Here is a 22,065-nt window from a genome sequence, read left to right on the forward strand (position 1 = left end):
CTGGTTTGTGAGATGATAATGGGACTTGAGGCTATGACTGTGGCAGGTTTTGTAAGCAGAGGTGGTTGAGCTGGGCAGAAGCTGCCCGTGGCTGTGCTGTGCAATGCAGGGCTCAGGGAGGGGAAGGATTTCCTGCAGGAGTCACCTTTGGAAAGCGGAGCCAGTGATGTGTCCCACCCTCTGCTGTCTTCTGCTGAAGAGGTTGGGTCATGCACAAGTGCTCCTTGTGGTTGGGTCATGTGAGGCCAATGAATCCTCCAGCAGCCATTTTCCCCTGCACTATTGCAATAAAACTGACCCCTCCCCCTAATTATCCCCATCAACATTCAATTACCCCTCATTTACCAAAGATTCCCCTTCTCTGTGAAGGCTTAAGTGGATGTGATTGTTTTTGTCAGTTGTTTCCCAGTATCGCTGTGCTCATGCTTGGGTAAGTCTTGCATACAAAATTCAACTCTTCCAGGGCTTGAATCAACCCTTCAGCCTTCTGAGGATTATGAAGGATGGGGTTTCACTATTTTACCAAGGTTTACATCTCCCTTTGAGTGATAACAACTCAAAAATTTTGTGTCCTTTGGATTTCCTGGACAGTAAGTGGTGCATTTGGCCAGAGTTCTCACCCATTACATGTGTGTGGTTCCCTGTGAATCCATCTGCTCCCTCATTATCAGTTATTAAAAGGCATTTGAGACAATGATTAGCCTGGCTATTAGGGTGGGAAGGCACTAACATTTTCCTGAGCTGTGCTGAAATGTTCAAACCAATGCAAAGTCAAGCGATGCCTCTCTGTAGAGACAGGCAAACAGGGAAAATGGAGTTAATGGGAGCCCATTTCACACCTACTGATCCCTCTGAGCTCCGGGTAGAGCCTGGAGAAGTGGAAATTCCCTGTGCTCTGGATGTCAAACTGGTCCTGTTGGTTTGTGAGAGCCTGCTCCCAGGTTCCCCAGCTGCAGCTCTGTTTTTTTGCAAGACACCTTGGCCTCCAAGGGACCGGACCATCAGGTTTTGGTTATCTCCAGTGATTGGCTGCCTGCTGAGGGCTGCTGTAAATATTTCCCCTTTCAGGCAGTTCTCCAGCCCAAAGGTGTTTAGTCAGAGGTGTCATGGCCTTCCACGTGCACCTTCCCCTTCTTCCTCCGTGGGGTGAATGCTGTTCTGCTGCTTTTCACCTGTGCTGAGACCCCAGTGAGAGGCGTGGAGGATGGAGGTCTGTGCAAGGGAAAGCCCCTCTCTTCTGCCCTAGCAGAATAAAAATCTTATGGTTTAGGGGTTTTGGGTGTTTAGCCAGGGAACTGGATTTTTAACTGTGTTTGTAGCTCGTGCATGCATGTTTGAACACTCCCATCCATTTAGATCAGTTAGAGTCACCAAACTTCTTTTTTTCACAATAAAACTGCATTATGCCTAGACATGTTGAGCCAAATCTGTTCCTGGTGTTATTTCACTGACTTCCCGAAGAATTACACCAGAGGTGAACGTGGTCTGGTATAGCAGCTTTTTTGCCTGGAGCAAGTCTTTACAGCAGAGTTGTATTTCTCTCAAAAATATAAAAGGAACACTGACAGATCTGCAGCTCTGCTGGTGTGAGCAGGTGCAGCTATATTAAATTATTTCTTATTAAATTGATTCAGCAACTTGAAGCTTGTAATTTTTGTTCTGCTATGGTTCTGTGACAGGGACCTTTTAAATCAGGCAAAGCATATATCTTCTCTTGTAGTTCCTTGCTCTGGTATTATAATTTTAAAGGTTTCTTTTTGTATGTAGCTTGGATTATGATTGTATTATTTATTTGGGTAACATCTGAAAATTAAAGCTTTTTCCAGTTAATTGCATTGAGCTGTGGCATCACTGCTATAATTCCATTTAATCCACTGACATCCGGATGAATGTGAACAATAGTTTTTGCTTTTGTTTTTAGGTTCAAATGGTTTTAAGATCTGATGGTCACTCTGGCATAAACCAGTGTGCTCCCCTTCCAGCAGTGGCAGTATTCCGATTTCCCCCTGCCTGAGGATCTGGCAGGGGGAAATTTTTATTTTAAGGGTGTCAGTCTTCAGCCAGATGCAATGTGGCTGTAGAGTTTCCCCCCACTTCAACTATTTGTGAAAAATAATCTGATTCTCTATGCCCTCGTGTAATTACAACAGAAAATGCAGTAGAGCTGCCCTTCTGACAGCATTATTGCTCCACCTCAGCTCGTTTGAGGTAGCATAGTTATTAATTTTTCACTTTTCCTGGGTGCATCCCGTACTCGCCCTGCTGCCGTTACTGCTCAGCTGCTGCTCACTGTTAGCATCAGAAGCAGGCAGGAATGTTTGCCTGCAGTTCCATGCCTTTAATGCCTCTCTGGGTTGGTTGTTTGTGTTGCAGGTTTATTCCCTTGAAGACTCCAGGCTTAGGCTTGGAGACCCCAGCCATCACCATTGAGCCCAGCAGCTGGAGCGGCAGCGAGAGCCCTGCCGAGGACATTGAAAGAATGAGTGATTCTGCAGATAAACCTATTGACAACGATGCAGAAGGTGTCTGGAGCCCTGACATTGAACAGAGCTTCCAGGAGGCTCTAGCTATCTATCCACCGTGTGGGAGGAGGAAAATCATCTTATCAGATGAAGGCAAAATGTATGGTAAGTGGTGCACATTTAGCCTTTGGAAATAATTGTTCCAACATGAGAACTGTGAAGCCCAGCTTGTTTCTACACAATGTTCCTGGTTCTGGTTTTGGTGCCTTTGAAGTAAATCTGTGAAGCTGAGAGAGCTCAGCTGAGCTGGTGCTGTGTTCAGGACTGTCCAAGACATTTCCTCTCCGCTGGCACTAGGAAAGCAGCATTGATACAGAATTGTCCTATTTACCTCGTATAGCGGTGTGGCCAAATGTGAATATTTAAAAGAGGCATTTAATTGTGTCGCTCCTCGGGTGCACAAAAAAAATCAGGCATTTTTCTCTATTTTTCACTGAATAGTGAAGACAGGGAAGTGGGAAGTGCAGCCTGTGTGGTGGTGTGGCAGATTATGCAGTCCTGAACTGCAAAGTAATGAAGTTCTTGTTGCCTCATTCAGGAGCCTCCCTATGAATGAGGCAAGTTAGGGGTGCTTTTGTGTCTTTTCTCACCGGTTTTTCCCCCGTTCCCTGCGTGCAAACTGCTCTCAATCAGATGCCAACATTCGGTAAATAGCGGAGGGGTGCCGACATCTCCGTGTGACAGCTCTTGTGTGACATCTCTGTGTGACATCTCCCGACCGCTGCTCCGCGCTCTCTCTCGCCTCGTCCCTCCCTCGTTTCCATTTTCCAAACTCCTCCTTGGGGCCGGCAGGGCCCTTGCCCGTGTGCCCATGGCTGGGAATGGGTAGCCATGCCTGGAGATGGGTGGCAGTGCCCTGGGAATGGGTGGCCGTGCCCCAGAGGATGGGTGGCAGTGCCCTGGAGCTGGGTGACCGTAACCCAGCATGGGTGGCAGTGGCCGGGGATGGGTGGCAGTGCCCTGAGGATGGGTGGCCATGCTCTGGAGGTGGGTGACCGTGCCCCAGAGGTGGATGGCAGCACCCTGGGGGTGGGTGGCCGTGCCCAGGGGTGGGTGGCCGTGCCCTGGAGGTAGGTGGCCGTGCCCTGGGGGTGGGTGGCAATGCCCCAAGGATATACCCCCGTCACTCACCGCTACCTGATGGGGCAGATGGCCCCGGCCCCTGCCAGATGTTGCCGCAGCTGCCCCCAGCTGTGCCCGGCCACTGCCGGGTGCCCCGCTCGGTCCCTCCGCAGCTGCCGTGTCACCCCCGCGGCCACACCGGCGTCCTGTCCGGGTAAAAAAGGGTCGGGATGAAGCTCTCAGCTGCCCTCGGCAGAAAGTTCCCGGGCCGGGATTCCTGCTGGCTGCTCGCCTTCACCCTCCTCCTCCTCCCGCTCTCCCCTTGCCCCCTGGCCCGGGGGATGGAATCGCTGCCGTGCTCCCTGCCCGCCCCTCTCCCCCCGTTGGGATTGCTTCTCGGTGTTTCCTATGGAAAAGCTGCTATTTTTGGGCTATTCTCCTATGGAAAGGGCAGATGATTTGCCTAATTAGGAGGTTGTGCTCCTTCTAGGAGTGTATGAGCATGTATACACAAACAGGCTCATTGTGTATTTATGCTCTAAAGCCTTACGTAGGCTGGAACAACCCATCAGCCAAAGTAAGGGTGGTTGTATTGGTTTTTTTTTTTAATCAGGATCCCTACAACCACACTAGTCACCCCTGAAATCTACATTTTGGTGATTTGAAGCAATTTTTGGTGCCATTGTATGCATTAAAGAAATTAACATATTTATCCATTCATTGCAACAATCTCTGGTTTCATTTAATGGTTCCTAATCCTTGAATGTTAACATTTGTTGAATTATATATATAAAACTATTTGTGCAAATCTAATTGCTGATTAATACTGGTGGCTAGTAACACCATAAACATGGGTATATCTCTTATTCATGCTAATCCTAAATCAAATATAGTTAATTTTCAATCAAGAAAGGAGCAAGGCTTGCCTGATGCTGAAAACTTCACTTAAAGTGTTGCCCTGACTGAGCAGGAAGAAATGTGTCAGGAAGTGCAGGGGTACTGTATGAGCAGAATTTACATCCTGACTTTGCAGTGGATGAACTCATGTTTTCATTCTTCAAACTGAGTGACTGCTTTGTAGAGTTTCAGGATTTATTGAAACCATGCTAGGTTTCTGAGGACTTCCTAATAGAGTCTTATGGCCCTGAGAGCATAATTGTTCTCCAAGGATTTTGCAATCAAAACAGTGTAAGTGTTTTACATTCTGTGTGGCATAATGAAAATAATTTAATGCCTTTTAGTGGCATACCAAGTTTATTTCACTTACAAGAGAGACACTGCAATATGGCCAAGCTTCCACAGTGTTGGGGGATACTGTAATGTGTCAGTAATTCATGGGCCGCGTAAGACAGAAGGTCAAGAGAGCACCATTTCATTTTCTAACTGAAATTACCTTTAGATATGGGCACCAGAACAAATCTGATCTTTATGGAAGCAAATATAAAGATCACTCTGTGTGGATTAAGTTAAGCAATTGTAGTTTTTGATCTTTGGAGGGGGACTTTGAGAAGGGCAGAGATTTTGCTTGAAGAAATATTTTAAGTCTCTGCCTTTGATTTAATGAGGGCTTTGCGACATTCATGTAAGCAAGCAGCCAGAGTTTCTTCACTGTTCTTTGTGGTGGTCTAAAAATCGTCCTTAAATTGGCATTTCTAAGAGGTTTGTGTCCAGCTGGCTGCAGGGCACCCAGGGGATTGCTCAAGGAGGACTGGGAGCACTGGGATCTGTGGGTGAGGGGTGGCCAAGGGGCTCTCTGCCCCGGGTGAGAGCAGGGATGGGATAGGAGAGCTGCCCCAGTGGCACTGGGGACATCTGTGCCTCCTCCAGACAGCCTGAGTCACTTCACTGCTCCTCTGCAGCTGAGACCTCGGATGAAGGAGGGAAGGATGCTTCCCTCTCCCCGTGCCTTCCCGAAAATGTAACTTAGGACACAAGAGGATGACAAGAACAAAAGACTTTCGATCCTATCCCCACAGGAAAGGGTTGCAGGGGCCCCTGGCTGGGGAGAGAAAAGGGGATGTCCTAACATTTTAGTTCTTGCCTTGGGGCATCCTCAGGCTGCAAAGACAAAGCTGTGACCTCTGCAAGACCAGGAGCATTTCAGGCTGGCCCAGGGTTATGGCTCCTTGAAGGAACCCTCAAAACAAAATGAAAGCTTAAGGAAACTCTTGGTTTTAAATTTGTAGGAAATGATTGGGTAAGAAGCAAAGGCACTTCTTTTGGTTTGGATGGACAAATTCCAGAAACTAGTTTATAAATTCTTGAGGGAGAAAGGGAGTACATGGTAAAGCCAAGGACATGTGATAAGTTTCCTGCAGGAAAACTCTATCCATCACTCCTTTTCCGTTTTCCTTTGAGAGGGAGGTTGTGAAGGTCTTATAGTGTTGGTTTTGCTCCTGGCACAGTATTGACTAAAAGTAAGTACAATTAAAAAACGGTGAGGAGGTATAAATGTGGAGGCTTGAAGGAGGATAGAGGAACACATCTATAAATTGATGCTCACACTCTTTGTGGAAGCAGTCCAGTGGAGGAGGAAAGACTGAGTCCTTAGACATATTTTCATCTGCCTTGCCAAGGCATTGGCAAGGTTTTTTTCATCTGCACTGTCTCAAGAGAAGTATTGATCAAACACAAATATCACCCTCTGGTGCAAGTAGGACACCCTGTGCTTTGCCTTGTGCCTCAGAGATCCCTTCCAATGAATTTCCACGTCCTTGTTTATGCAGCTCATGGTGAAACTCCAGCCCATTAGAGGGCATTGGCTGTCCTGTGTTTGTGCTTGGTTCCCGTTGTTGGTCTGTTACTGCTGACAGTTTAGTAACCTGTAGCAATCCCTGTGAACTCACTTATTGGCAAGGTATTTGCCTGTGCTTGTCTTTGCTCCTGAGAGTGTTTTGGAAAAGATTACAGGAATGAAAGCTGCTGTGAAATGCAGCCCTACCTTTATCCCTGGTGTAACACTGAAGTCACTGGTGTTACCACGGGCTTGGATTTGGGATTTGGCTCTGTCTGCACTTTTTCTTTATTTTTTCTTTTTTTTTTTTTTTTTTTAATTTAGATAGAGTAAGATGTGGCTTTAGCACAGCTCTAGGGACAATGCCAAAGTGCCATAAGTGCTAACAAGTGGAATATGCCCCCAGACATCTTGTTATCAGCACTGCTAAATTAGCCTCAATGTAGTAAAGGTGGCTTTTGCCTTTAAGACAAGAAAATAATTTCATAAAAAAATTTGAGACCTGTAAACTGCCTTTCAGTTGCAAATTTCCATTGAAGGTATTCATCTCTACAACAAAACTGCTTATGAGTATGTAGTGATTATTAAAAGGAAGTTTTTTTAGCATGTTTTGTAGTTTTACGGAAAAGAATGAGTACTAATTAATGTGAGAAATTGCACAGCAGCCTTTCAGGACTCTGTATGTTTATTAGGTTATATATAAAATGTCTTGGCATGCACTGTTAAGGGAAAAGGATACTTTCATAAAAATTTCTGCTCTGATAATAGAATTTTTGTATGATGAGTAATAATAGTCTTCATTTCCAAAGCACCTTGTGCAAATTGGGTATTAAAATTGAACTTTGAACTAGAACATTGACAAAAGAAATCCTATTCTGTGGGCTTGCCTGATTCTCTATCTAACTGCCATTATTTGGTGTTTTTCTGGGTTTCTGTTAGGAAACTGTGAGGTAAATAGCTTTATGAAGCGTACAGTAACATGTTACAAATTATTTTTACTGTTATTTTAATTTTAAAACTTTAATTTTAAAGTTCCATGCAAGTTGCTGCCTCCATAAAGACATTGTACCTTATAAAGTTTCCACAGTGTTAAATATATTTGAATGTGAATAAGGTATTTGGAGTGATGAAATACCAGATGTGAAGTATCAGGTTTCATGTTTATTCATCTGTTCCTGCAATCATTGTACAAAGATACGCTCTTGTATTTATTTTTTTTTTTCCCCTTCCTTTTTTGTTCTCTCAGCAGCACGCACCCAATGAACGCAATGGAGATGGGACTCCTTTTCTGAAAGCCATTTTTTGGGTGTTTCAGGTTGTAAACAAAAGTGTCCAAAGCACTCTGGGCTTGCTCGGTGCCCGTGCTGAGCAGGGAAGCGCAGGAAGGGCCACAGAGAGGTGTCTGCTGGAGAAGTCACCACTGAAATTGCTTGGGTTGGGAGCAAATCTGCCTCAGATCGTTTCTGCAACATGCTGATGTTCTTGCAACATCAGCAGGCTGTGCAGGATCTGGTTTTGTGAGCCCAGCCCGTGCAAAGGAGGGGTTGTTGCTCGATCTCAAGGATTTCTGAAATGTGGGGGAACAGGGTTTAATCTTTCTCCGTGGGCTTTCAAGAGTAAATTGTCGGTGCTTTGAGATAAAGAGGCAGAGTCTTCATAAGACAGAGAATATTTTTTTCTTTTTTTTTTTCTTCCCTTTCTGCCATAACCTGCTATCCGAAGGAGAAAATCAAGGTGGGACAGTGAGAGCTGTGTGTGATGAGGGTCTCAACTCCTACCTGGGGAGCAGGCTGTGTAAGCAGCACAGCTGAAAGTGTCAGTAATGTTGTGGAAGGTACATGGCACAGCCATGGATTGAGTATTCCATTGGCTGTGTTGGGTTGGGAGGATGATGTATCCCAAAGGAAATGGGGAAGTATACTAAAAAGTTTTGCTGAAAAATTACGCATCAGAAAGAGCAGGACATTCTTTGAAAGTGATTTTTAGCACTTGGGCTTTGTCCTCTCTCTGCTAACCATGTTCACTTCAGTCACATATTTTAGAGGAAACTTAATGGCAGAAAGTTGTGTGTAGCCTGTTCATGGGAAAGACAGAAGTGGGGCTGCTGCCCCAGCCTGCCAGTGCTCAGTGGGCACTGCATGGACCTCCTGAAACTGAGTAGAAGCTACCAGGGCAGGTTCAGATCAGGCATTTGTCCACTTCAGAGTAATTTCATGGCTAATCCTATTTAAACAGCCATACAAAGCAGTGTAAGGCTGTGCCTTTCCTTTATGACATTGTTCCTTTGGTAATATCCTTGTTTAGAACTGACACACGTTAACATGAGAGCACTGAAGTGATGCAACCTCACTGGAACATCCAGGATACATTTAGGTAGTTGTCTAGTGTCATTTGTATTAGCTTGTTTTTCTCCCAGCAGTGGTTTCTCAAGGTGAACTTGTGATGCTGCCATTGCAGAAGGCAGAGTTTTGCAGCTTTAAGAAATAGCTGTCGTGCTAGGAGGTAGTTCAAACAGCCTTGATCAGGCTGATGGAGTGTGTTAGTTGGTTGCACAGTACTGAGAGATCAAGATAATTGAAAAGCCTGCATGTAGATAGCATGAAAGAAAATTGACTTGTTGATTTGATCTCATTCCTTGTAGAACTGGGTTTGCTCCTGGGGCAAACACCTTCTCATTGAGGAAATCTGGGGACAGCTTGAGTTGGACAAGTAAGGCCCACTTGGGCATTAATGGTGGGCTGTAAGGTTTGAATTCCTCTTCGTGGGGCTAGTATGAGACTGTGGTAGAAGTGTCTGCACTTCAAACACCAGCTGAGTTATGTCACTCAGTCCTGGAGCAGAGCAGTGAGTGACCCACATCCCCGCAAGGCCTGACTGTGGGAGCGATGGGGGTAGGATGGTCAGATGGACAGAGATGAGAGATCTCTGCAGCCAGCTCTGGAACTTGGGGTTTATTGCCAAGGGCCTGGAGGCAGGGCCCTGCTGGGATTTGGGGTTTATTGCCAAGGGCCTGGGTGCAGGAACTTGGGGTTTATTGCCGAGGGCCTGGGTGCAGGGCCCTGCTGGGAGCTGCCAGCCACAGCTCAGAGCAGGCCCCAGAGAACAGAGGACAGTGGTAAAGAGGATGAGAGAGAAAGAGAGGATGAGAGGATAGGAGAGTAAGAGTGTAAGAGAGCGAGGTCCCCTTTACAGTACCATAAATCATCATCTGTGTTGAATATTCTAATTCTCACTAACCAATCTAGTACAAGATAAAAATCCTATAGCATTTACACACAGCCTATAATAATCATTACATTACCATACTGTGTTACGTTTTAAACCCTTAAAACTCCTCTTTGGACCCCTTCTGCCAAGCTGTAGGGTCTGCTCTGAGCCTTGGGCCTGTCTGCAAGCAGAGGGTGTTGTTCCATCAAAAGGGGATTGCCTTCAGCCAGCCACACCATTGTTTTCCAGTTGTTCAGTAACTGAGGGATCTCAAAGCTTGCTTTTATTTCAATCTCACTTATAGTTTCTATATTCTCAAAATCTTTTGCCAGACAATCATATTTATAAGGCTTTCCTGTTTCATCTTCTCCAACACCTGATATGGGCATGGGGAGGGTAAGTTATGTCCATGCTGACACTCTTGTTCTGGGCCCTCTTGTGGAAGCAGAAGACGTGAAAAACTTAAATATTGGGGTTTCTAGTGAAGAGAGAGACTTGGACAGTGCAGGGAGCATTTCACATGACCAGCAAGAGAAAAAAGTTTTGATCAAAATTTGACTCCTTAGCTGCCAGCACCATCACCGTGGTTTACACCTGCACCTAAGAGTGCTGGATTTGGGCAGTCCTAGATGGCTGTTCAGGATGGACTAGGGGCCAGGGAGATGAGTGGTGAAAACCAGACATCTGAGCCATGCTGGAAGGGAAATTCCATCCTAATGTTCCCCCTGTTCCCTCAGGGGCTTTGCTCGGTAGTGTGATAACAAATAACACTGTGGGGAACAAGGAGCAGTGGGGACACAAAGAAATTTCACTGCATCTTTGGTTTTCTGGGGACATGCAGTCTCCTGAGAAGTGGGTTTGTGTCCCACCCCACACCCCACAGGGGGGATCCTGGGCTAATTCTTGGAGAGTAAATGCTGTGGTAGTTGTGACATGAGTCTTACGCAATTCCCCAAGGGCCTGCTATTCAAAATTTATATGTATCTTATCTGGGTCTTATGGGGATTTCCTAACAGATGCATGAAGGATTTTCTTCCTTTTTTTTTTGTGGTGCCCTTGAGAAGTTGCATTAATACCATTGTATGAATATTTTCCTATCCTACAAACAATTTCATGTGGGGCACTTGGTCTGGAACATCAGACAGAAACACTTCAGGCTCTGGGCTTCCAGAGGATTCAAGTCTGGAATTTGAGTCTAAGAAATTAGACACTAATGGATTAAGAGTTTACAGACTTTCAGTAGAAGTAATGGTTTAGTTAGTAGAAAAAGGCTCCTCAGCAATTTTTCTGGTTTTGTTCTAGGCATAAAAAGTGTTTACACTGTTTGACTAAGGAACATGTTTTTGTAAGCAAAAATAATACAAATTTGGGATATGAATGTGATAATTCCACTTCATGAATGCTCTTTTAAACACACAGAAGTGGGATGGCTTGTTAAAGCTAATGTAAAAGGGACAGCAACACATCCCAAATTCAGGAGGGAATTGGAGCCCTGAGAGGGCACTGCACACAGTGGGAGTTGCTGGGATGTCAGCCAAACACCAGCACAGTTTTACCTGCAGGGTGCTCAGGCACTGTGAGTGGGAACTGTGACCAACACACACCTTGTCTGGTGTCACCACTGCAACTGCACAATTCCAGCCTCCCCCCGCAGCCATCCCAGCTGGGCCAGGCCTCCCAAGCATTTCATGCTTTTATTGAGATTTCCTTTCTGCCTTGAAGGGGGCAGGCAGCTTGCCAGAGGTTTCCAGGTGTTTGGGCCTTCAAGGAAGATCAGGTCATCAATCCAAGTCCTTGTTTGGTTGCCCTCCTTGGAGGAAGGGACCCAACAGGCAGGGATGGATTTGGCTTGGGTTGGGTCTTGGTTTCTCTGTAGGCAACCACATCAGCCTTGATGCCTGACAGTTTTGGGGACAGCAGCACAAACAACATGCCTGGAGGTGTGAGGGAGCATATTCCAGTAATCTGAGTGGAAGTAGGTGAGGTAGAGTATGCTGAGTTTGCATATAACAAAGAAAATGCTTTTTCAGTTTCCCTGATCATTGCAGCAGAGCTAAAACATCTGAAGCTTACTTGCCTGAAGCTGCTTTGCTTTTTCTTACTTCTACCTTAATATAAACTGGTGTTTGGTTAACATGGAAAAGAAAAGGATTAATGAAATAAAAATCACAGTTTAAATTGTGTTTTTTGTCATGCCAGCAATGCAAGTGAGTAGGGAACACAGATGAGAAACTCATCTTCAGCTGTTTGGATTCAGCAGCAGTTTTACTCCTAAACTAGCAGGTAATGCTGCTCTCTTAGACATTGAGAACAGGAAAATGTTAGTCCAGCTGGGTCCCAATTTCAGGGACTTGGGGACAGCAGGCTGGATACAGTTGACAACTAATAATTTTCCACAGTGAAAGTAGTCTTTGGATCATTTTAGCAGGTGCCTTCATGTGGCCTGGTAACTTCAGCATTTAATTCTTTGAACAAGAATTGCATTTTCATTTCTTTAGTTCTTCCTTGGATGGGCTGTCAACAATAAACCTTTCAGTACAATTAATGGTGAAAGAAGCGTTTCCTAATAGCTGTATATAAATATATGCACATACTTATATGTGCAAATAGGTTTCTGTATGTGAATAAAAAGTGTTCCAGCCAATTAAAATGTATTTAGGAGTCTTCAAGCAGGAGGTGTATACACAAGGAATTGTCTACCTCTCAGCTGGGACCTTCCTTTGCTTTGGCAACTGAAAGCAGCCTCCCCCGAGAGCGCTCTGCGAAGAAATAGTGTGATTCACATTTGTAGCTGTTATTAGGTAGGCGTGTGGGCATATATTTAGATAGGTGAGGTATGCAGGCATACATTGTGTGATGCATATTTAGGCTGCAGGGGTATTTTTAGCTGCAGGAGGCCCAATCAGCAGCGTGCTGAGGAGAATTGCTGTAAGGGATCGCGCTCGCGGGAGCCGCCCGCAGAATTTTCCATCCTGCCAGGCAGCGAGCACAGGCCACCGGAGCTGCATAGCTGGGTGGCCAGAGGAGTGCCATTGACAGGTGGGACAGCTCAGAAAGCCCTCTGGCCTGGCTCTTGATCTCCCATGTGGGAGCAGTTGTCCCAGGTGCCACCTCCCCCTGAGCCGACACACGCAGGGCACGGCCTGAGCCTGGCACGGGGCGTCAGCAAAGTGGGCAATAATGGGGGAGATGCATTAGGGCTGGAAATGCTGAGCAAAAATTAAAATGAGGTGAAATAGCCATTAACAACCCACTTCTGTTAAAATCCCGAGACAGGAAATTTTACAAGTGCCCTTGCCCAATGAAGGAAAGCAGCCTAGAGGGACTGAATAACTTGTCTGATGTCATCAGGGGTTTTATAGCAGAGCTGGGAATTGAGCCCTCTTTCCCCCAGTGCCATCTAAGCTTTAATGCTGAAGGGGGTCCTTTCACAGCTTATCCAGTGACCCTTAGGGGGTGTAGGGCAACTGTGGCCAATCCATGTTCCTGCTCCACATCCTGTGTGGGGAGAGAGCTGCATTTCCTGAGAGTGCAACCTCTGCATTATGTGACCACAGGATGCCTTGCTCCTGGAATAAGGGACATGACTAAATGCCATTTTTATTATTATTAGACATTTGCTTAATACAGTAGTTCTTTGAAACCAAACAAGAAAAGGTCCTTGAGGTGCTGTATACTATGTTCAAATAAAGGAGAGCCACAAGGAGTCTAAATATGGAGAAGAGGGAGAGAAAGTGGATGGGAAACTGAGGCAATATTTAGCCCCATATTGATGCTCCCTGAGATGATGTGGTCCTTGTACAGAATAAGAGAGAGGCTGCTGAAAATAGGATGATTTAATTTGTTCATAACATGGTTATTCAAGGAACAAAAAAGTATGTAGCCTTATCCAAAGAAGTAACCTAAGAGGTCTTTACTCTGTGCCAAACTAAAATTCTGCTATTTAATTACTGATTTAGAAAATATCTTAGGCTCAATTTCCTCCTCAGTTGCACTGTTATAAATCTAATGGAATTGTTAAAGATTTATGGCAGTATAACTGAAGGCAGAATTGGGTCCCTTATGTTTGAAACTTAGTTTGCCACAGAAGTAATAATTCCTGTTTTCTAGGCAAGAGTTTAAGAATTTTGCAGACCTCTGTTTCTGTAAAAGAAATATGAACTACAGTAGTGTGGGTGAGTGATTAATGCTGGAGGGGATGTCTAGGGGCAATCCGAGTTGGCTGGTGTGGAAAATCCATGTGCAATTCAGATTTAGGATCTGTTTGCAGATGCCTCATAATTCAAAATGTCAAAAAAACCCCAAATCTTAGGCCTTCTTGTAGTAAATTAATATACTGTGTGTTCAGTGTGCAGCAGGCTTTGCTGAAGTAATACCCTCATATGAGGTGTGAACTCATCCCATTCCCTTTAGTAAGGACTTAAATTCAAAATTGAATGTGACTCTTTACAGCCTGACAGCATCTAAATCCTGTTAAAAAAAATAAAATCCCAGTTTTGGTTTTATTTAAATCATGTGTATAATGACTTAAAAAGGAAAAATACTGCCTTATTTATCCAGACCTAAAGAAATCTAGTGTTAGAGCAGATCTGTTTTATCCACTGGCTTGTCCTCTCTAAAGGAAGGGTCTTTCTAATGGGCTCTTGATTGTTTTCCTCAGCTTCCCCTTAGGAGAAGAGCTGAGCTGTGGAGGATTTCAGGGGTGAGTTAGGCTGTGCTGGGTCCTGTTTGGAGGTGCCTGCTCTGGCACAGTGTGTGTGAGCAAACCCTCTCCCACCCCACAGGCTGAGCAGCTCGGGGGGCCCTGGTCCCTGCTGGGGGCTGCAGGGGATGCTGAGAGCAGGGGCAGCTTCCCCAGAAACACATTCTGGAGCTGCAGCTCTGCTGCTCTGGGATTTACAGCACTTCTGATGAGCTTATGCTTTTTCTAGAGGGCTGTAGTGCATTGTAGGCATCAAAAGGAGCTATGATAGAAAACTAAACCAGAATATGATCCCTTGAAAATGATGTTGTTCAGCATCTGTTCAGAATTGCCAGTCTTAATTTAAACACAGTATTTAGGTCTAAGGTACATTTTTAGGAGCTTTATTTAGGAATGGATTGAAGAGTTAATTATTGTAACTCTGCCCCCAGTTTCTCCACTTCCTCTTCCTCAGTGGTGCAGTGGGATGGGGCATGAGGGTTGTGATCAGTTCATCACACATCTTTGCTTTTGCTCCCTCCACCTCAGGGGCAGGCTCCTCATACTCTGCCCCTGCTCCATGGGACACAACTTCTCCACAGGGATTCCTTCCCACGGGCAGCAGTTCTTCCTTAACTTCCCCAGCCTATCCCTGGAGGATAGGCTGGGAAGAGTTCAGTCCTTCAGGATGGGCTGCTCCGGCATGGGGGGGTCACAAGTCCTGCCCACAAACCTGCTCCAGCATGGGCTTCTCCTGAGGTCACAGCCTCCTTCAGGCATCCACCTGCTCAGTGTCCATCCTCATGGTGGGTCTCAGCATCCCTGTGCCCTCCTTGTGCTCCCCCAGGGCTGCAGGGCAATCTCAGCATCCCTGTGCCCTCCCTGTGCTCCCCCAGGGCTCCAGGGCAATCTCAGCATCCCTGTGCTCTCCCTCCCAAATCTGTTCTCTCAGGAGCAGCAGCACTGTCACTGGTGGTGCAGCAGTGCCAGTCTCACAGCTGGCATTGGCTCTGTGAGGTTTGAGGGCAGCTCCTGGCAGCTTCCCACAGCAGCCACCCCTGCAGCCCCTCAGTGCCCAACCTGGCCACGCAGACCCTGTGAAAACAGTAGCTCTGAATGAACATAAAACAGTTCAGTGTTTAGTGCAGTCCTGACTTGATGCGTTGATTCATGATACCTGTTACTTTTAAGTATGGGTTTTGTTTGTTTTTTTAAATAGTGGCAAGTCATTAACTAGCTAAAAATGAGTTGAAATTTAAAGGAATAACCCCCCCTCGTTGTCACTGAGGTATTTCGCAGCCTAAGCACAGGCTCAGGTATTCCAGATATGATAGATGTGCAGATTGCATAAGACATTATGCATTGCTCTCTCTAAGATACAGAGTCCTGCCTGCCCTTAAACCCTTTGTTCTCTTGGCTGAATGCAGTTAATTAGCAACAGTCTCCATAGCAACTGCCTCATAGTACAAAAACATTGTCTCGTTTTTGCAGTTTAGCTTATCACACTGTTTACCTGAAGGGCTTTTCACTGCGTTCTGTCTCATTTGAGTTGGCTACGTGCCTGCTCGTGGAAGTGAATTGTCAAGATAGAAAAACACCATGGCAGCAAGATGCTGAACAGGGCCCTCTGTGTGGAACCAAAAACATTGAATAAGTTCTGTGGAAACAAGAGTTGAAGTTTGCAATGATTTATGTCCAGTTTTAAGGCACGTGACTTGCCAGGAATACAGTGCATTTTGAGATACTGCTGTACCTGTGGGCCTGTTTCACAGACTGCCCTACAGGGTGTAACATCCTCTCAAACCCTCAGAGGCACAGCCCTTCATCAGGGCCATCAGGAAACTTGTCTTACTCCAAACCTGGGCCCTTCCAGGCTGCTCCAGCTTGTTCTTTAGGAGGATGCTGCTGTACCCTGGTCAGCTGTGTCCATCCGTTTTCCTTTATATTAGTAACAATTCAAGGGAAATCTGTGAGTGCTGGTTCCACATGATAAATTAGTTAGGAAGGGAAGATCTATTGTGGTCATATTACATGCTGGAGATTGAGATTTATTCATGCCAGCCATCGCAGTGGTGTTAAAATACCTGCTGTGTACTCCTGTGACTCAGGCAGCGACAATGGGCTCAGATTTGTACTAATACCACTTTGTTGGTGTAGGATGACGTGTTTAAATCGTGTTTGAACTTTAGACAGAGGTGTGCCCACATATTCACACCCCTCTCAAGAGGCTGCCTGGGAGGTGTGATGTGTCATTGAAATGGCAGTGCAATTTAAGTGGTGTCTCAATCCAGTATTTGTGTCTGGCCTCACACCAGGATGGTGCCGCACGAGAGGCCATGTGAGAAGAACTGTTTTCTTGCTCATTAATCCTTGATTTGTTGTGGTTTGTTTGTTGTCTTTTTTTTTTTTTTTTTCCCTAAGTTGGCAGTGGGGTGGATGAGAGGCTGATCTAGACTGAGGTAATTCTCATTTTATCCTAGGCAGATCAGAAATCAGAACTTGTCCTTCAGCCACACCACCATGCACGGCCTGCCTTCCCTTCCCTTTCCCTCTCTGAAACAGTCTCTCCACAGACATGAGAAGGTATTTTGGGCTCTCTAGGGATAAAAAGCAGGAAGATTGCAGAGGCTGCCAGTACTGCTGGTGTAGTCCAGCAGTAATCCTTAATAATTTATTAGTATTAGTATTATTGTTGTTATTGTTAATGTTATTATTGTTAATAATAATAATAACAATAATAATAATAATAATTTCAATTTCTTATCTCCAGCTCACAGACTGTGTTCCTGCTCAGCTTGTGGGGTGGGCAAGAGCTCACACACACTGTGCTTGGGCCACACCAGGCACCTCCAAACGTTTAAATATTATATATAATAAAAATACTATTATTATTACTATTACTACTACTACTACTACTACTACTACTACTACTAATAATAATAATAATAATAATAACAGTCCAATAATCCTGTGGCGCTTCTGGTTGATAGAGGTTTATTCCCTGCTTGTGTTCATGTCCTGCTCATGCTGTTGCACACTCCCCATAGTTACTAGTGGGGTTTGAATTATAGCAGTGCTGGGAGTTGCAGGCAGGATAAAGGCTCCATTGTAGCAGGTCTTGTGCTCACAAGAAGAGACAATCTCTGCTCTGGCTGGTGACAATCTGTTTTAAGACCAGTCATGTTTAGCATAGGCGTAGCAGAGAGGGAGAGAAAATGCTACAAAGCACAGAACAGCCTTGGTCACGTTTTTGGAACTGCTCATTTTTGTATCTCAGGGACTTTGGAGGGTGTCTGTTACACTTGTAGCTGTAGAGTTGAAGATAAATGAAATGCTTTTATTTTTTGCTGCTCCTCCCCACAGGCAGCACCGTGGCCACAGGACACTGTGGGGCAGCAGGAGGGCTTGGGATGGGCAGGGGGGTGGGCAGAGGACCTGAGGAGGTGCCAGGCCAAAGGGTGGGTGAGGCTGGCCACAAAAGGGCTGCTGAAGTGGGGATAGAAATGCCCTGTGATAAATGGCCTCAAGTGTTTGTGCCTGCACGTCCAGGCTGCCACACAGGCTCTGCTGAGCCCTCCTGGTCACTGGCATGGTGAAACAGCAGATGCTTGGAGTCAATCCCCACTTCCTCTGAGTGTGTAAGGTTGTTTGCTCACATTCACAGATCCTCCACAAACTCTCTTTGTGTGCAAACCACAAAGAGTGTCCAAACTGTCAGGGTGTTTTCCAGCTTTTAGAACTGCTCTTAGCACTGTCAGCACCTTTGAATCCACATCTCAGTTCTCCTGAAGCCAGACTTGCTAGGTACCCTTAGGGGTCCAGAAATGGAAAACTCTAATGGCCTGAAAAAGCCTGCTAGAACTTGACGTTATTTAATTAGCTGAAAGTAGAGCTTGGCAGATGGCAAAACAGTGGAAAGGACCTCCCTTTATAAAAATATGGGCCACATCCTCAGCTTGTATAAACTGGCAGAGCTCCACTGAAATAGATGTTCAGCTTCTGGCAATTAGCAGGGAAGAGAAAAACTTCTGAAAACAGGAAAAACAGCTCTAAGACCACAGATATATCAGTGGGCTTCAGGTACAGAGTTGTTTTTAGTGCTTTAAAGGCTGATCCACTTCCAAAGCAACTCTGTCTTTTACAGTCTTGTATTTGTTGATGTGCCATTCAGAGAAAGAACTTGGCTGGCTTTGCCACAGCTGCATTAAGTCTGCAGATCTTGCAGTGGTGTGACGTACTCTGTGCTGGTTTCTGCAAGTCATTCACTTATGAAAGTGAGACATCAATAATTCATTCTAGTAAAGCCAGTCTCTAGAGTTGTGTAAATTTGTCTCTTACGTGACAACCCTGTCCAACTTCAACTAAGTTTTTTCAATGCACAGAACTTTGATTGAAAGTTGTGAGCTCACCTCAGTCTTTTCCAGCAAAAATTCTTGCTCAGATGAAATCTCCCATATGTTTAAAAGCTGTTGCATTCTTACATCCTAATGTTTCCCATTAATTGCTTGTATTCTGTTTTGTTTTGTTTTTAATTGGAAACATGAAAACAAAGCCTTACAACAAAGCTGACTGCTCACTTGTCCCATTTCATGGTATCAACCTGACAGATTCATTAAATCTATGAAAGAATCAGGTCAGAATTGGAAGTGAACTGAACTTGCTGAAAGCAATGCAATGTCCACAATCTGCTTTCAGGCTGGCTTTACTGTACCTGCTCACTTTTCTTTGTATTAAACCATCTGTGTAATTTAAGGAGCTGCTGCAGGTTAACCCCATACCATAGAATACTGTGAGGCTCCAAGCTGCAGATTAGGTGCAGAAATAAAAGCAGCAAGAAGGAAAGCTAACTTTAAATACAGCAGTGAGAGGGATTTGAGATATTGTTACAGGCTGCTAAACGTGGGCTCTGCAGACTCTTGTGAAGTCCCATTTCTGGAGCTGTGCTGAGCCAGCCTGTCCTGCTCCCACCCACGGGGCACGTGGTGACTGGGGCACAGGCTGAAGGAGGAGAAAGTGGGAGAGGAATTGTGGCTGCTGGTGGGGCACAGCCAGCACCCCTGCCTGGCTGTGGCCAGGGCTGCCTTCTTCATTGTTTTCTATTTAGTTGGGATGTATTTTATGATTTCCTATAGCCACGTGACATTTCACGAATTCTTCGCATTCCATAAATCGTGTGATTTACGGTCAGTTACACTTTCTGTTCCTTGTGATGCTGCTACCTGCAGCTGTGGTTGCAGCTGGGAGCCTGGGTCTCACCAGGGGCACCTGGGCACCCCATCCTGCCACCTCCTCCTGCCCTGGTCCCATCCTGCCACCTCCTCCTGCCCTGGTCCCATCCTGCCACCTCCTCCTGCCCTGTCCCATCCTGCCTCCTCTTCCTCCTGTCCCATCCTGCCACCTCCTCCTGCCCTGTCCCATCCTGCCACCTCCTGTCCTGGTCCCATCCTGCCTCCTCTTCCTCCTGTCCTGGTCCCATCCTGCCTCCTCTTCCTCCTGTCCTGGTCCCATCCTGCCTCCTCCTGCCCTGGTCCCATCCTGCCTCCTCTTCCTCCTGTCCTGGTCCCATCCTGCCTCCTCCTGCCCTGTCCCATCCTGCCTCCTCTTCCTCCTGTCCTGGTCCCCTCCTGCTCTGTCCATCCTGCCACTTCCCCATGTCCAATCCTGCCTCCTCTTCCTCCTGCCCTGGTCCCCTCCTGCCACCTCCTCTTGCCCTGGTCCCATCCTGCCACCTCCTGCCCTGGTCCCTTCCTGCCACCATCTCCTCCTGCCCTGGTCCCTGCATCAGCGGGGCCTTGCTGCCCTGCAGTGGTGACTGAGGCCCCAGCCATTCCTGTCCCCTCCTGGGTCACCTTTAAGTCATTATTTCCTCAGCAGTAGATGTACACGAGGTGTGCTGTGGCCAGTCTGATCACCAGCAGTGACATCTGTCACTGTGACAAGTGTCCAAACCTGGGGCAGGGGGCTGACATGGATGAGCACAGTGGGAACTTTGGAACATTTCACCCCAGGACAGCCCAGCAAGGGGACGTGGGGGGAAAAGGTGAGGCACCCTCTTCTCACCTGCTGGAGGCAGAAGCCAGCAGGAGCAGAATCCAGCCCTGTGCCTCCAGCAGGCTGAGCTGGCTCCTTCCATTTTTCCCCTCAAGGAAGATTCATATATCCCTATTAATAAATTACAAACCATAGCAAATGACTTGAGAGCACTATTTAGTGGCTCTAGGGCTCTGCTGTTTATGAAACCATCCATTAAAATAATGTATTTTGCTCGTGTATCCTCGGAATTAGGGAAGGTTTGATGGGAGCCTGAGAGCTGGCATGTGTGCAAGCCAGGGAACATTTCTGTGATAAGAGTAATATGACAGCTTGGCCTATAGCATGTCTGTTATTGAAACATCTAAATGACCTGAGAATTCATGGTTAAATGAGTAGACTTTTGGTGCTGTGTGTAATTTCAGGTCTTATTATTTTTGCAGCACTAGACTTCATAATATGCACTGCAAAATACTTGCAATTGTCAAATTGCTTGTGAGAATTGAAAGTTGTGCTGGACAATCGAATGACTTGATGGGCTGGCTACCACAGGCAAAGCTTGATTTCTGAGGTTGTGTAGATTAAACTATAAAAGATAACCCAAGGTCATCGATATAAAGCCTAATAAGAGCTTTCCTTGTAGAAAATTGTCCTTACAGGCTGTTAAGAAGAATGGTGCTGAAATACAGAACAAAATTCTCTGGACAAAAACGTAATAGCAGGTTACACATGAAAAGCCAGATTCACCTGTGCAGCTCCCCAGAGTTTCTTCAGCACAGATGAGGTGAGGCTCTGGCCAGAAAAGCAGCTCCTCTGGGGAATTGCATCATGAAAAATCTGGCTTGTAGCCACTGTACTCAGGAGAGTGCTGACAAGGATTTTTTGCATATATTCTTCCTGTTCTGTTTTGGCAAGTCACAAGCCAGGATTTCACCTTGTCCTGAAAACTGTGAGGGTGGTTTATTTTATTTCACATGTAGAATATTAGAAAAAGACCACTCTGAGGCAGGGCTGTGTGGCCATGGAAGGCAGAACCGAGGTGATGGGTTATTTGCAATGGCATTCCATCCAAATCAGGTTGGTGGGTATGAGGGTGCTGCATGCATGAGCCCGCTCTGTGCAATTCAAATCAGAGTTTGAATTTGATTTTTGACACAGTGATCCTGTGTCTGGGTAGCTGCTGCTCTGCTGGAGTTCCCTTCAGGCAGCTGGGACTGAACACCTCTGCCACACATGGTTTAGCTGAAATACCCCTGGAAAACCCACACAAAATCAACAACCTGTTGAAAAGGGAGGCTCAAATCCATTTTTCTTGCCAAAGAAGTAACTGTTTGATGCAGGAGTTCAAAATTCCATGCAGGGCTCTGAGATGCTGCCTTAAAAACAAAGGCACTGTGCCTAATGAAGAGGGTAGTGTGCCTGAGCACTCTGTGTGTGTTTGAACATTCATTGGGAGCTCTGGGAGGAATCAGCCAGGAGGAGACACATGGCTGGTGAATTTATTTTAATGCAAATCTGTGTGTAGTAACAGAGAAATAAAAAAATAGAGGATGGAGGAGGAAATTTAATGGATTTTGACTTTATTTTTGTGCTGTAAGTAGAAGAGAGAGCGTGGAATGGTCATGAGGGAAATGTAAAGCATTTGGAGCTTAAGCAATGGAAATTTGGTGTTTGGTTATCCAGGCTGATACTAAACAGACAGAGGAAGATGTCCATAACACACAGAGTTGCTAGGTAAGGAAGCATATGAGTATTTGTAAGCAATGGAGTTCTTATATAAAAAATAAGGTAATAATCAGATTTTTCATGAGCTGTATTCCTTAACCCTT

At 45.7% G+C, this 22,065-nt stretch overlaps 1 protein-coding gene across 5 annotated transcripts in view; it reads left to right on the plus strand.

Moving 5' to 3' along the window:
• Window positions 1-22,065, plus strand: part of TEAD1 (TEA domain transcription factor 1) — a 152,481-nt gene that overhangs the window by 48,250 nt on the left and 82,166 nt on the right. For all 5 annotated transcript variants that reach the window (XR_009274824.1, XM_058806414.1, XM_058806410.1 and 2 more), the window contains exon 3: window positions 2,374-2,627. Coding sequence is in view for 4 of the 5 variants with exons in the window: in XM_058806414.1 (XP_058662397.1) it covers window positions 2,480-2,627 (148 nt within the window). In the remaining variant the exon portion in view is untranslated. The remainder of the gene's footprint in view (window positions 1-2,373; window positions 2,628-22,065) is intronic.

Source organism: Ammospiza caudacuta, chromosome 6 (genome assembly GCF_027887145.1).
Source record: "Ammospiza caudacuta isolate bAmmCau1 chromosome 6, bAmmCau1.pri, whole genome shotgun sequence".
Classification (NCBI taxonomy): Eukaryota; Metazoa; Chordata; class Aves; order Passeriformes; family Passerellidae; genus Ammospiza; species Ammospiza caudacuta.